We start from the raw sequence: 15399 nt of genomic DNA, 5'->3' as shown, positions 1-15399 counted from the left end.
AATAAAGCACAAATATTACGAGTAGGAATGATAGGAACCATACTTATAAAGGTCCGGAATAGATACGGCGGGCAATTTAAACCACCGGATGTGACGTTTAAGACAAAAACCGTTCGACGTTTTATCAGGTTGGCATGGGCTTTGTGTAATAAACAAAACTTTGAGGGTTCAATAATCCTGCAGTATGTCTTAAAATGACTAACTATAATTTTTATATATTTGTTTTATGCCTTAAATGTTATTTTTAACGCCTTATTGCATTGTTGTGGTAGAGACTGCCTGCATACATAGAGAAGCTAACCTAACGTAGCCATCGCTGCTAACCGCACTGCTATCTACTTTTCGGTTTCGAAGTGTCTGTAAGCAAACATAAGGAAAATGAAAAGAAAAGTATCTAAATTGAGACTCAGTCCCAACGAAGAGGCTCGGATAATACGAGAAGAGCATGAAAGGAGGAGGAAACTACGAATACAGCAGGTAATGTCAGATGTGATTTGTGTAAGTTTGTTTCTTCATTACATTTTCGTGGTTTCTGACAGTTTGAAAGTGCCATGTTGTTGCTTTTAAATAGTAAAACTGGTTGAATATTATGCTGTTTTTTTTTTTTTTTTTTTTTTTTTTTTTTTTTGGGCTGGACTGAAGAGTAATTTTTTGGTTATCTCTAAAGCAGGGGTCACCAACTCTGGTCCTAGAGGGCTGACTCAAATCACACCTGACTCAAATCAGTGGGTCATTAACAGGTTTGTGCAGAACTTAACAAGCAGCCGGATAAGCATTTATTTGAATCCGGTGAGCTTCAGCAGGGAAACATCTAAATCTTGCAAAGAAGTAACCCTCTAGGATCGGAGTTGGTGACCCCCGATCTAAAACAAGATAGTAGTAAGCTTTGCATGTGTTATGTAAATGGGGGTACTTTTGTCTTTATTATAAAATTATGTCTTAGTGATGTTTCAGATCTGTTTGACAGCCAAAATGAACACTTCTGATGTGGTATTTAAACAGCCCCAACATGGTTTGATTTTTCAGTATCATTCAAGAAACATATCTTCACATTTACATGCAGGTGCGGGAGCAGCAGAAGTATATTGCACTGCAAATCTGCCGAGAGGTTGAGCACAGACGGCAGTATGAGCTGCGACAGCTGCAGGAAAAGCTGAGGGAGGACTGGGAGCTACAGCAGAGGGAAAAACTCCACACCCTGCAGAGGTTATACCAAGAAAGCCTCCAGCTTCTTGGTCAGGGGCACAGGAGTGCAAAAGAAAATGTAAGATTTAAAATGGAGATAGCAGCCATATGTTATTATTCAGTGAGTTTCTTAAGAGACTTGAATTAAGCTGTCACAGACTTCAGGGACAATTATGGAACTGGTGTAGTGCTTTGTCAGTACAAACAAAATTTAGCCTGCTAAAATAAGGATTATTGCATTTCAAACCAAAGAATAATTCTCAAAACCTAATTGGGAGCAGATAATAATAGTAATTGTCCCTATTAAAGTTAAACTTTTGTCCAATTTTGATATTTGTGCTTAAGGAACCTGACCTGGCAGCCATTGCTCAGAGGAAGGAGGAAAACCATGCCAAAGCAGAGGAACGTTATCGAGAAGCCCTGAAGGAGCTCAAAACACAGAGGATCAAAGACCATGAGAGACAATCCCAGTGAGACACACAATATACTTTTGCTTGTAAAATGTTTCCATGTTTAAATATAATCAGAAGGAACACATACCAAAGTCTCCTTTTGCTTTTCTGTAGCTCCATCAATGCCAGGAAGAAGGCACTACAAGCAGAAAAGGAAAGATCGGCTAAAGTAGCCAGCTTGCCACCACCTCCGCTAAACATCACTCAGGTGACCCACCTAATTAATATTAATCTGTTTTTAATTGACCCAACACACTCCCTGAATTTGCTGACTCACATTTTAGATAATGGACCCGTGGCATATTTTCTTATCAGCAGTTTTAAAACGATGTATTATCACTTCATACTTATTGTTTAGTAGTTTCATGCATAAGGAACCTGGCCTCTGTGATGTCATTGTTCACAGATTTTCTTGTATGGTAAAATTCTTCAGTGTGCCCCAGTTAGTGTGCACATTTTTCACCCCAACCATTCTAACAGCAGAAGTTTTTGTGCCGCATAGGAGGAGTGATTACCAAACAGGTGTCTTGCAGTAATCTTTGCTGTGGCTGTGCCAGTTTGTACTGCTGTTCACTGTTTTATTTTGGATCCAATTGTGGCTTGATAATGTATTTTTTAATCTGTTTGTCAAAGTTTTTCTTTTGTTTACAAGTGTTCATAGTTTCATGACTGCAAGAGGAGTAGTGTGCACTTGGAAATAACCATTATCTCCTCCCTGCACCTTGGCAAGTGTTCCAGAATTTTACCCATCAAAAGACACTTTAATTAAATCCCCTAGTCTTTAAGGAGAAAACTTTCACCTGGAGAAAGCTCTCCCTCATTCTAAATTAATTACAACCTATTTGTAGTTATAGGTGCAAAACTAATCTAGAGCAGAATTAAACTAGTGGATATTGTCATTCCATATATTGTTTATAAAGAAGTCTATAAAAATATAAAGGATTCAGTGTTGGTGGCTCAGCAGTGCCTTACACTTATACCAGTTACAGCTCAAACTGTATTCATTATTCTGTTTGACTTGCTGAACTAATTGGAAATGTGGCCGATGCTGAAGCTTTGTGGCATGAGGTGAGTCTGTCTGTCTGATTGAAATGCTGCTTTCATTATCTTGTACTTTTTGTTTTAGGTTAGTCTTATTATTTAGTCTCCCAGATCTGAATGTTATGTAAAACAAAGAAGGATGAAACATGATGAAGCCACACCCCTGACTAGCATAAAATTACCAAACTGGCTAAAGTCATGTTTCCAGAAATTAAGTATTGCTTTCAGAACCTTTTGAAGAGATCTTTGCTCCCTTGTTTTTAAACAACTATTTAATGCTGATTTCTCTTGAGACAAGTCAGACTTTTCCTGAGAATCAGATACCTGAGTGACTTTAGGTTACAGAATAAACCTTTCAAAGTTTAACCATTTGGATTAATGTGGAAAGAGAAGTGACTGTTTTTTCTTCGTGCTCCAACAGAACATTGACACAAAGAAGCCACATGTAGTAAAGAGGTTTGATGTGAGTGCCTTTGCTGCTACACATTACCACATGCCTGAGAGAACCGTTGACAGAGAGGAAGATACAGCACATGTAAGCCAGTTTTGTATAAATTTGGTTAATCAGTTCTTCCACTGTCAGACTTATCCAACCTGTTGGATGGCTTAAATATCTGCAGGCAAATGCCCATGAGGAAGCAGAACTGGAGGCGAGGAGGCTGCAAGATCTACAGAGGGAGGAAAAAAGGAAGAGAGAGGAGCACCTTGAGAAGGCTCGTCTCAGGGGGAGGCAGGCTCTGAGGAGAGAACAGCTTGTGCAGGTACAACTTGGCTGATTACCAGATGCGGTGTTGGTGGTGATGTGTATATTTCTCACTCCAATGTTTCTGCCATCAATGCTTCAAACACTTCTGACTGAAAGCTTGACAACAACACAAGGCAAAGTAATAAGACTGGCCATTTATCTAAAAAACTGACAATAGTCGTTTGCATTGGTGGATGTTTTAATTCAGTAAATGGTACAATTTTAGAAAAACTCAAGTATGTCTTTTTGAGAATTAGACATTGCTTCTGAACATAATCTTGTATCACAATGTTAATGTGTAACATTTTTTGTAAAAGATGAGAAATGTTTGGAAGTTTATATTAAGTGAGGCCTTGGAGCCTGATCAGTTTTTAATGGTCTCCTTCAGGATCGTGAGCGTTTGCTGGTTGAACTGGAGCACATGCAGCAGACAGACATGCTGAGAAGAAGACAGCAGGTGTCTCAGATGCCGCCGCAGATCTTCCAGCCTCTGTACAAGAGACAGGAGACGAGGGAGGACTTTCAAAGGGAGATGGAGTTTGCCTTTGAGGATATGTATACTGGAGAGCGGCGTAAGGCTTGTTCTGTGGTGTATTATTTGGCTGTGACTATATTTTGTTATGAATAATAATCCAAACTGTTAACTTGTTGCTTGCTCATATAACTTTCCTTAAAACCATACAAATTATTTTGAAAATAACCAGAGGATGGCTTTCTTTGGGGAAAAAAAAAAAAGTCTGTTACTGCTATTCACATAGCAAAGCAACAAAAATGTTTTAACAACACTTCAGTCGTTTCTGTAACAAAGCCTTCTTGATTATCACCTATGTGTCATCTCAGGGGTTAAAGGAGACCTGGTGGTAAAGCTGGTACCTGAGCCTCTTCCAGATCCTTCCACTGGCAGCCAGGACCAAGAGCTGGATGTTACTCTAGATGAACCTGCCTTTTCTGGAACAGAAAATGTGCGATATGACACTGAGCAAGACACTGAGCAAGACACTGAAAGCACTGAGCAGGAAACATCTGCTGAGGGTGAAGAAGGTGAAATTGATAAAAAAAATAAATTTGTTTTTATGAAATAAAAACATTTCTGGTAATTTCACAAAATCCATAATGGCAGCCTGGCTGCGGTATGCTATAATAAATTCCTTCATCACTCTAGTAAACCCAGTTCGTGTTTTTCTATACTTGCAGGGGCTTCCAGACCTGCTCCTAGACGGGTTTTAAGGAAACTCCTGGATAGAATCAGGAACCAAAGGAATGAGTGGACTAACCACAGCAGTCATGTCCCTGCAGCTGATTCCCCAACCGTCTACACAGATCAGATCCCAGAGCGAGAGACAACCATTGAAACCGGCTCTCTTCTCAGTGAGGAGAAGGACAAACGAACCCCCGACAAGCTCCGTGAGCCTTGCGTCCTTTCACCAGGTTAATCATTCACTGTCATGAATAATGAAATGAAACTAATTAGCTTTGTTGTTTTTGTTTTGGTTTTGTTTTTTTTTTTACATTTACCATTTCTTCAAAGTGATGATTGATTGAAGGTATTTTTGATATTTGTGGTTAAATTTTTTTTTCCAAAGCAGAGGTTTGTGATTTTTCCTTCTTGATATCTACAGCTGTTTAATATTGGTTACACAAGTTGATTTTCCTATTACAGAATAATATTTTGTTTTTCTCGTGTTTGCAACTACCAGTCGTGGAGCCAACAAAGCAGCCAGCTGCAGCAGACACTTTATCTCCTGATGTGTTTCTCACCAGAACTCAAGAATTTGAAGAAGAACGAAGGAAAAGGGTACGCACTTATTCCCATTTATACTCTGGAAAGCATATATTGTTTTATTTTAGACACTATATACATAAATTTGGACAAAAACATTTCCTGAGTTGTAAATAGTAAAAACTTTCAGTGCATACTGTAGGGACAGAGGAGAGCTACGTTCTCAAGCTTGTTAGCTGGGTTGGTGTCTATACAAACCTGTGATGCCACAGAAATTCCCAATGATCTCAGCTCATCTCTTTGCTTCTCATCTTACTGAATGCCAAAGAATTGGATTATAACAGGCACTTGTTAAGTGAGTGCTGAACCTCAGGCTTTTTATTCCTGCTTAAAATGGTCATGTTGGCTTTAGCAGGGTTTCCATTGCCATTTTTTATCTACTTTTGGCAGATGTAAACAAGACTTGCTTGAATGCAAGCGGTAAAAAGGCTTCAGATGGTTTGTCCTGTTTAAAAGCCTCAATTGTCCTTTTCAGAGGAGTTTTTTGCTGGTCTAACAATTCTTCAAAATATACAGTATTTTTGTTTATGTTTTGTTTTTGGTTTTTGTTTTCTTTGTTTTTTTTGCCCAGGAAGAGGAGCTGGAGAGGGAAAAGCAGCAACAGATGCTTTTACTGCAGGAGCTGGAAGAGCAGAAGGCCAAACTGGAGCAGATGCTGCTGGAGGCTCAGCAGGAGAGGGATCATCTGAAGGTTGTGAATGAGGAAGTAAACCAACCAGAAATACCTGTCCATGACCAGAAGGTCACCTCTGGTTCAACCACTGATGTAGGTTCCCAAATGTAGAAAATAATTGCAGTGTGAGATTTTGTTATCAGATTTTGTGTTGCAACAAAATTGCAAAAAAAACAAACAACAAAAAAAAACACAAAATTATTGTATTGAGTATGTTATTTACCCAATCTGTGCACTCTGCAGTTAGTACCTCCTGCGGCTAAAGATGACCATACCAGAAGGATTATGGAATACCAGCAGAGGTTGTTGGAGCAAAACAGGTGTTTTTCAGCTAATTTCACCATTTGTCCATATACGTATTCTTGAGCAGATTACATTTGAATACGGAAGGTTTGAGATGTTAGCTTTTTTCTTTTAGAATTCACCAGAGATCAGTGGAAGTGGCTCGCCAGCGTCTGGAGGAATACCAACAAGCACTACGTATACGCTACAGCATGACCGCCAGATCATTGCTGCCTCCCGTTGTGCCTCCAGGCCTTGTTCACTCACCTCCGCATAGGATGCAGTCTGAACAAGTCCCAGCTCACCTTAAACTCCCTAAACCTCCTGTGGTACCTGCATATGCTCATAATGGACCACAAGTCTCTGTGGAAGTTGCCTCTAGAGACTCTGACGTGTTGGCCTCACCTCCCTGTCATGCATCCAGTGCAAGCACTGGCTCTAAGTTGTTGTCAGATGAATCTGTTTCAAACACGCTGAGAACTCTGAGACCAAATGTCACTGCACAGCTGACTGACAGCGTCATGGAGAGGGTAACAGAGCAGCTTCCAGAGAGACTGAGACCATCACTAACTAAAGAGCAGCTGTTCCCCAGACATCACACAGCCAGCGTCCCACTTCAGCCAAAGCCGGTTTCGCTCCGAACCATTAGCCCCAGTATCATTGACAGTGCACCTCCGGATCCAGGCCTCCAGTCTGGGTCTTCGAACTTCACAGCGGCGGATATGAAGAGGCAGAAACAAGAGTTGCAGGATATCCGGAGACGGGTGCTGGAACAGAAAGAGGCAGTGGTGCTGCAGCAGAAGCTTCAAGAAGAGGAGAGGCAGAGGCATGAGGAGCAGCGACAGAGACGAGAGATGGAAATGGAGCAGATGAGGAGACAAAAGGAGACATTGCAAGCTTTGGTTAATACTCAACAAGTACGTAAAATCACCCCTTCTGTCTTATGTCACTGTAGAAATAAAATTAGATAGAATTAAACTGCAGTATGACCTTGAAACCTGACAAGACTCCCCTGAATTGAAATATTCATAACTGAGCAGCATCTACACAAAGGCAACCTTCCTGATGTATTTTCTCACCCACAGCCAGTTTCACACGTTCCCAGTGAAGTGTCTGTATCAGAGGACATCGGTCAGAGACGTATGAAGTTGCTTGCATCCCTGCTTAAAGCTATAGAAGAATCAAATGGAGGAAGTTTATCACATCTAGAGAACTCTGATGAGAGAGATAACTCCTTTCAGCAAATCCAATCTGACAGCGGTGAGACAGGTAAAGGGTTAATATGTTTACCAACTAATTTGCCTTTTCATGTTCTGTGTGTGTAATCTTGTCAAAAGGATCTTAGTAACAGATACGGACAGAATTACCACTTTAAAATCATTAGTTGTTTTTTTTTTTCTTTATCCTGATTTAATTTATGATGAATAGTTGTTTTTCTGTTAGTGAAACTGCTCCTCATCAGCTACAGAGGTTGGATTCAGTGGTACCAAAATGCAGCTCTAAACCAGCTCTGTCTTTGTGTTTGAGTTGTTGAGTAGAAGGCAATTGGACTTCTTGTCTTTTTCCTACTTTTATATGGAAAAATATAATTAAGCAGCGAAGGGGGCCTCGGGTATACCTTAACACTGGTGCATTTAAATGGCCAGGGTTCTTTTATTCCGGGGGTTAAGATTATTTCAGCCCTGAATCTGTTGCATCTACTCAGGGAGTAGATCTAGGGTAGATTACGCAAATGAAAGTTTACTGAAGTCACTCCACCCAGCACTGTTGTGCCCTGTCAGCATTCAGTGGAATCTTGGTACTGCCATATTGAACCTGCAGTAAAACCACTTGAGCTTTATTAACTCAATATGTCATCTTACACACTTTCCTCAAGTTTGGAGTATTTTCTTTTTTATTTTCTCTTTTTCTTTCTTTTAAGAGATTTCAATGCTTTCTTGGCACAATCTTAGCTCTGTCTTCTCTATCTGTAACTAAATGGTTTGAATGTTTACAAATTACTATTTTTGGGCTAACTTAAAGTTAACTCTGATTTTCAGAGTTATTAGCTTCAGACAACTGAAGCATAAATGTGGAAATAAAGTGCTTGGAATGCACAACAAATCAGAAATTGTCAGTGGTGCAAGCCCCATCCCAGGGATTTAGGATAATCTGAGAAATACTACCACTACTAGTTTTTGGACTCGATATTTCTCTCCCAGAATTCTGTTTTAGCTCTTTTTTTTTTTTTTTTTTTTTTCTTCTTCTTTTCTTTTTCTTAATAAAGTGGCTTAGTTTTAAGAGTGAAGGACCCTCTGAAACTCACTCCTGGTCTTCATGACCCACTGCCCTGCATATTATTGACGTTTTCCTACTTCAACTCACCTGATTCAGATTACTGGACCTCCCAATCAAGTTCTTTGGAAGCCTGTTAATGAACCATTCATTTCAGCCAGGTGTGTTAAAGTACAGAAACATCATCAGGCAGTTTTACAACCATCACACCTTGGCTCATACATACAAATTACATATAAGTCTTGGTGACCTCAAATTAAACGACCCACAGAATCAGCCCGGTGATCAGTGACTCGTGTGGGAACTTGATCATTCAGGATTATTAACATGTGAATTTGTAAATGGCTTATAAGCCTGAAACTAACCACCATTTAAAACTGAAGACACTTTTCAGATGAGGGGTGAAATATCTTCAATGAAAAATAAAAGTGCTATTGACTTCTGTTTAAACACTTCAGTTTGGCCTGAATGACTGAGAATCTACGGACATTTGTTTTATGTATCAGATGAAATGTTTGCACTGCAATTTAACCAGAATTGTACTTTAAAGCTGATTTCGACTTTTAAAAAAATCTGTCCTTGAAGCTCCTGCTGCACAGATCAATGTTCCTCCTCGACCTTCAATACTTCCTTCAGGACTCCATCTTCCTTGTGCACCAAAGCCACCTGTGACACGCCTCAGGTTGGGTGTTCAGGGCGTGATGACTGAACAACACGAGCTCAGTGCTATTCAAGAGGTGGAGACTCCAGTCAACACTAGTCAAGTCACAGGTCTGTCCAGCCTCAGAAGTGCACAAGTAACATTTTTTATTTGTTTTTAAACCTCCAATACCCTAACCTAAGGTGAGTAGTATCAGTTTGTTACCTGATGTTTTTATGCCTAGGCCCAGAAAATAATGTGGCAGCACCGTCACACACTCCACACTGGGATCTACAGGAGTTTTCAGATACCTCTATGACATCTAACAAGACTCTGCAGACATCATCTGTGTCCAGCAGTGGACAAGAGACGGCTGAAAGACGAGTCAGCTCAGAGAGATCCAGCCATTTTGTCTGGAAGGAGAGGCTGCTGTCAGGGACAGGAACATGTCCAGAATTATCAGACTCTGGTGTGTAAATAAACAGTGAGGACATAAAGAATACAAATTGAACATAAATGGGACATAATAGTAGACATTAAAGATTATAACCATAAGTTCCTGTATTTTTCCAGATTCTGTCCTGAAAGCAACCTCACTAGTTTCCTCGGACTCTGGAAGAGGAGCTGACTTCTCTGGTCCTGCACTCACAAGCTACAGATCCTTCATAGAGGTAACCAGGCGTGTGAGCATGAACAAAACTTAGCACTGTTCTGTCCTTCCTTCTGAGTGATCTCAAAAGTTACTCAAAAGTTATGAGGGTGGTTGTCAGTTGCTCAAATTTGATTATACTGCAAATTAATTGCGTATTATAACAGTGTCATAGGTTTACAGCAGTGATGATTATGTTGAATATCTGAGCAGATGAATTTCACTGCATGTTTTTTCTGTCTTCTTTAAATCCCCTCTGAGGTTCACATGCTGTGAATCAATGATGAAAACTAGCCAAATCTGAAAGCTTGGGCAAGCTGTGGCCCAGCCAATGATTATGCTTGAGAAGCCTTTTTTGTGTGTGTGTGTGTGTTTGAGTGAGACTGCCTGGGTGTTGAATGGAGGTGTGAATGTCTTTATGTTTGCGTTTGTGAATGTTGTTTTTGTGTACTGAGCAATGATGTGAAAATTCTGATCCTGAAGTGTATTTAATTAATACATTTCATGATGGTTTCTACACTTGAACTGAGCTCAGTGAGTCTGTGAACATAAATTATATAAACTAAATGCAAACTTAAATAACTTGGCAAAATATAAGATTCAATTTGGAATTTGTCCAGAACTTCAACATGTTAAGGACTCTTGTGGTGTCAGCTGATAAAACAAAAGCTTTTTTATGGACAGTGTTTCTCAATCAAGGTCATCAGGACACACTGCCCTGCATGTTTTTAAATGTTCCTACTCCAGCACACCAGATTCAGATTAATGAACTTCCTCATCAAGTGTTTTGCAGGTCTGTTAATGAGACACTAATTTAATTTAGTGTGTTTAAAGTAGTAGGGTAACCTCTAAAACATGCAGGGCAGTAGGTCCTGAGGACCAGCACTGAGAAACACTGTTTTAAGGAAATGGTCTGAATTCTTCGATAGAAGTTGTGCCTTTTCTGTCATCCATCCAGTCAGTATACCATAGAATTGTAAGAGTATTTACATAATGTTTATCTCTAACACTATTATTTTGTGTCAGTCTCCTCACAGACCTCCAGGGTCTGACTGCCTCTCCTCCACCACTGTCTCCACTGGCAGCTACATAACCACTGATCCCGAGCAAAATGCCAACACTGGTGAGAATCACCAATGAGATTTGAGTCATCAGTGGTTTTAAAAATATCTGACAAGTGAATTGTGCCGTTTTAACTAAAAAAAAATTGACTAGAAACTGCAACAGAGGCTCATTCTTCATCTATAAACATTAAACACATTGTATGGTTCAGCAAGTAACAAATATTGCTTAAATGTGCTTGCCACTCCCAATGTTTCATTAGATAAATCTCCACACGTCGCAGAACAAGGAAGTGGACCGCTTTTAAGTAATGCCCCCTCACCATTTGAAGAAAGCACTGATAATGAGGAAAGTTTGGTTTCCAGCCGACCCAGTCTGTCTGTAGACTTGCTGGTTAATGACAGCAGCATCCAGCACATTATTGACAGATACACAAGGGAGCTCAACCTGTCCCTCAGCACTGCAGGAAAAACAACAGGTACATACTTTGTTCGTAACTTTGTGAAATAAGTGAGTTTGCTAAATTGTCTTCTTTACGTTGAGAAAAAGTCTCTAAAATTTTCTGAGATTAATTGTGGCTAAATTTCAGACTTGGTGTTTAAATCTGATCATGTAGGAATGTGTGAATATTCAGATTTGAGGATTTGTTTTTTACAGTGTCATATTTTCACAGACAGTGAAGGCTCATATGTGGAGGAGGTTGGTTCTTCAGTTTCTCAGCAGACCTTGGTTCAAGACTCCGAGCGAGGTGTGGATGGAAGTCCTGCAGGTCATCAGTCTCTGGTGCTGCACACAGCAGGAACGCAGCAGAGTGCTCCGGTCAGTGACTCAGCTTTTTCTTTAAACTTCCATGTCACCTTGTGGAAATTATTGGAAGTCCATTTAAAACATGGTGTTGAAAGCATAAAACTATGTATAATATGTTACATTTCAATTAGTCTTTTTTTTTGTCTTGAGATTAACTTCAAGTGTGCTGCAGAGTCTTTGTTGTGAACAGCAACTGAGAATATAAGACACAAGATGACTAATCACTTATTCACACATTGAGTTGTTTTAAAAATGACCTAATAATGGCCAAGATTGCAGATTTAAACTATTTAAGCAAAAGTGCACTAACAAAATGATGAATGGTGATAATGTCTGAGTCTGCATGGCCATGAGTTGTGCACTTTAACGTTCTGAGTCAATACGGTGGTTGTGATTTATGAAAGCTTTATACAACATTTAGCAAATGTCAGAAATGCCACTTCAAAAAAGACAAAGATCATAAAAAAGGCTTTAATGTGATATTCTAACACTTTGCAGGAGTTTGACTTTACAGTCCCACAGCATATCTCACTGGTTGAGGATCAAGACCATGATACTTTCCAGCCTCTGATTGGCCAGCTGACTGACCAGTCATCTTGCCTCATTGCTGATCAGAGGGACTCAGCCCTGGAGCAACTGGTTGGTCAGCCGTCGACTCACTCATCAATGATTGGTCACCAACCAGGGCCGCAGCTCTCACTGAGCTTTGATCAAGGTGGATGGAATTCTGCTCTGAGTCGGATGATTGCTCGCGTCTCCCATCAGTCCAGCTCTCATTGGATGAGTACTGGGAGGGATTTTTATGCAGCTCAGTTGATAGATCAGAATGTATCTGAGCCATCATGGCTGGCTGAAACTCCAGAGAGAATAAGGATGAGACCACTGGTTGGAGAGCTCGACCAGTCTGCAGTCCAACACACAGGACGCTCGGGTAAGTGCTGTCTGTGGTAACTGGAACATTAAGGTTTTATTTATAGACAAACTGCCTGTTCAGCAAATGAAATGGTTTTTTAATGAGTTACCACACAAACATGCAAACTATTTTCAAGTTTCAACTCATCTGCTGTTTGCAGGAGAAAGAAGCTACATGGCTCTTGGTGTCTCAGCTGAAGCCAGTGTACCCTTAAACCAGATGCTGGCTTCTGAAGCTTCATCACACTATCCATCTGTCTCAGATGTGAATCCACATCTACAGGACCGGACACGACAGACCCAAATCAGTCTGGTGGACCTGGGTTCTCAGGGGGTTGAAGGTGAGGTGCCAAAGATAGAAATGATATGATGGAATAGTTTGTCTACATGAATAATATATTTATAATTTGCAAACTACTGTTTAAAAAAAGTTTTTACCAGTGAGGAAAAATAACTCCATGTTGTCTCTGAAACTGTCTCCGGGCTCAGATTCATTTCATCCACTGCTGGCTGAAGTCACCCACAATGAAACTGCTGATCCCTCCATGATATTTCAGATGCCTGGACATGGTGCGCCGGACACTCCTGAAGCACATCCAGCTAGCAGGGAACACAGAGTTTCCACACCTTCTGCAGAGTCTGAAACTCACACTGATCCTTCTGTTGAGTCAGAAACATCACCTGAGCATTTCCGAACAGAGGAGCCAAACCACTTCACGGCTCCACCAACCTTACATGGATCTATGTCCCAGCTCATTATCTCCGAGTGCCACCGACATGACTCCGCCCTCGAGATGTCCCCCGCTGGGAGGACAGACGTGGACAAAACCACTCTGATTCTGTCAAATCTAACCATTGGTGAGAATGTAGCAGATGTGGGCAGATCAAAGGCAGAAACGAGGATTTCTAACATGCAGGAAGGTTCACTCTCATTCAGTGACTCGTGTGCACAAGAAGTGACGCTTGAGCGAGAGGAAAACCTGAGGAATGCTTTTCCTGCCTCAGACAAGATATTAGTATGAATATTTTCTTCACCTTTATTTCATCAGAGCACTACATATTTTTTAAAGTTGGGTATTTTAATAAAGTAAGTTGTGATCTGAATTTTACTGTATAACAGGAGGGAGCCATGGAGAAGGGAATCCTCGAGCAGTCAGAGATAACATTGGTGAGCCTGACAGACACTACGCTGCAGGAACAGGAGACTACCATCACTGAGGAGGAAGAGGACAAGGAAATTAAGGGAGAAAAACTTCCCGATGGGTTCAGGGAGAAAAGACGGGAGCCCCAGGAGACAGAGGTTAACTACGAAACTGCTACAATAGATGAGCTGTACATGCTGACTTTTTTTTTTTTTTTTTACTTGTACTGTAAGTTTATTTCTGTCCTCTGTGCAAAAATTTGTCTTCTAGGGGTTAGAATCTATGTCATTACCAGAGAAGACTCCAGAGGATGACTGCCTAACACATCCAGGTACCACAACTGCTGCAGACTGAATTACCTCAGTTAACTGTGACATTGAGTTGTACACCTGATTGCTGAAGGTTTTAAAAGGAGCTATCAATTGCATGTCAAGTCTTCTATTGTTTTCAACCACAGTACTAAAGAGTTGCTAGGAATGAATGATAAAGCTGTCCACTGTTTCCCTCATGCTCAGTGACGTTACTGGAGTTTCAGTGGGGCTCTAGCAGAGGGCTGCAGGACATTTTCCAGCAGAAGCGTGGAGCTCTCCTTCAGAAATCAAACCTCAGGGTGGAGGAAATCAAGGCCAAAAGGGTGCTGGCAAAGAGTCAATGTGAGAACAAAGTTCCATCCAAAGGAATCAAACAAGCTAAAGGAGCTCAACAAGTCACCTGTAAGGCAAAAACCATGCCAGAGCTTCAGCTGAAGACCCATAAGTCGAAGAGAGAAAAAGCTGCACAGAGAGAGTCACAGCTTCCCCCTCCAGGTACATCATTACAATCTGACCCAATCCAAATACCTCACCTTGGCACAGTCGCTCTGTTTTGCAGAGGTAAGGCCCCCATTATTTCCTTAATGGATCAAGTTGCAATGGTAATTGCACAATCCAAGTGGCCTCTGCTGCCCTGGTTGAAATGTTAGATGACCACTTGATCCCTTGAAAAGAGGCACCCAGACTGCAAAGGGAACGGTCAGGCCAAGTGCTGTTAGAGGCTATGTCAAGTTTGTGATGGTAAATTTTTGTAACCAGCATTATTGGCCACATTTTCAATAACAAAACCGACTGTTTCTGTTGACCACTGTGGGTTTTGTTTTGCTCTGAAGATGAGGTGGCATCCTGTACCAGAGTTTGCATTGTGTAAAATTTTCTGACCTACTTTCATTCTCCCTTTTCCCCCAGAGAGTGATTCCAGTCTGAAAAAAGAGGATGAGGTAAAGATCTGCACAACAGAACAAAGAAAACTTAAACTTTCAGAGATGCACCAGAGAACTCAAAGGTACTGCTTGCATAGTATGAGCTTCTACACTGCAGCAGTGTTCACACTGTAAATGGACTGAATCTTTGTGTGATCACATCTCTGCAGGCTGTATGAGCAGCTGGAAGAGGTGAAGCATCAGAGATCCATCAGGAGCAGACAGGAAGACTATGCAAAAAACAGACTGAAGGCTAAGGAGTTTCACAAGGTAAAATTTTGTATTTTAAAAATTAGCATAATTGAGAGCTTGAGGCATAAACCTATTATAGTGGTTGTCTGAACTAAAGATTTTTGTTTTACATTTTTTTTTGTCTTTCCACAGAAGACCTTACAGAAGCTTCATGCCAAGCAGACTCGATGATTGTTACTGAATGTAAAAATGTGCCATTTTTGATGTTGAAAATGTCATTTGTTTTAAAATGAATAAAGTATTTAAATTATTGAATCCCACATGTTCCC

General features: G+C 40.6%; 1 protein-coding gene across 4 annotated transcripts; it reads left to right on the top strand.

Annotated features, from left to right (window-relative positions):
* Positions 1-46: 46 nt before the first annotated feature.
* cep295 (centrosomal protein 295) lies at positions 47-15390 on the top strand. Of its 4 annotated transcripts, XM_041995829.1 has the most exons (31): positions 47-128; positions 355-477; positions 1064-1264; positions 1531-1655; positions 1752-1845; positions 3100-3213; positions 3299-3439; positions 3812-3995; positions 4264-4396; positions 4430-4468; positions 4619-4851; positions 5121-5218; positions 5775-5969; positions 6120-6196; positions 6295-7075; positions 7244-7427; positions 9018-9203; positions 9317-9541; positions 9646-9743; positions 10748-10844; positions 11046-11261; positions 11457-11602; positions 12089-12521; positions 12664-12843; positions 12992-13518; positions 13623-13802; positions 13915-13975; positions 14160-14450; positions 14865-14961; positions 15049-15148; positions 15263-15390. In XM_041995829.1, the coding sequence occupies exons 2-31, from the start codon at positions 379-381 to the stop codon at positions 15299-15301; spliced, it is 5574 nt and encodes a 1857-aa protein (XP_041851763.1). In that variant the 5' UTR covers positions 47-128; positions 355-378; the 3' UTR covers positions 15302-15390. The 4 variants fall into 4 exon arrangements, with proteins under 4 accessions (XP_041851763.1, XP_041851766.1, XP_041851762.1 ...); XM_041995832.1 differs by having other exon boundaries at positions 91-477; positions 11496-11602; XM_041995828.1 differs by having other exon boundaries at positions 91-477; positions 4264-4405; positions 4439-4468.
* The last annotated feature ends 9 nt before the right edge of the window (positions 15391-15399 follow it).

Source organism: Melanotaenia boesemani, chromosome 9 (assembly GCF_017639745.1).
Source record: "Melanotaenia boesemani isolate fMelBoe1 chromosome 9, fMelBoe1.pri, whole genome shotgun sequence".
In the NCBI taxonomy this organism is placed as follows: Eukaryota; Metazoa; Chordata; class Actinopteri; order Atheriniformes; family Melanotaeniidae; genus Melanotaenia; species Melanotaenia boesemani.
This window is presented reverse-complemented; position numbering and strand designations above follow the sequence as displayed.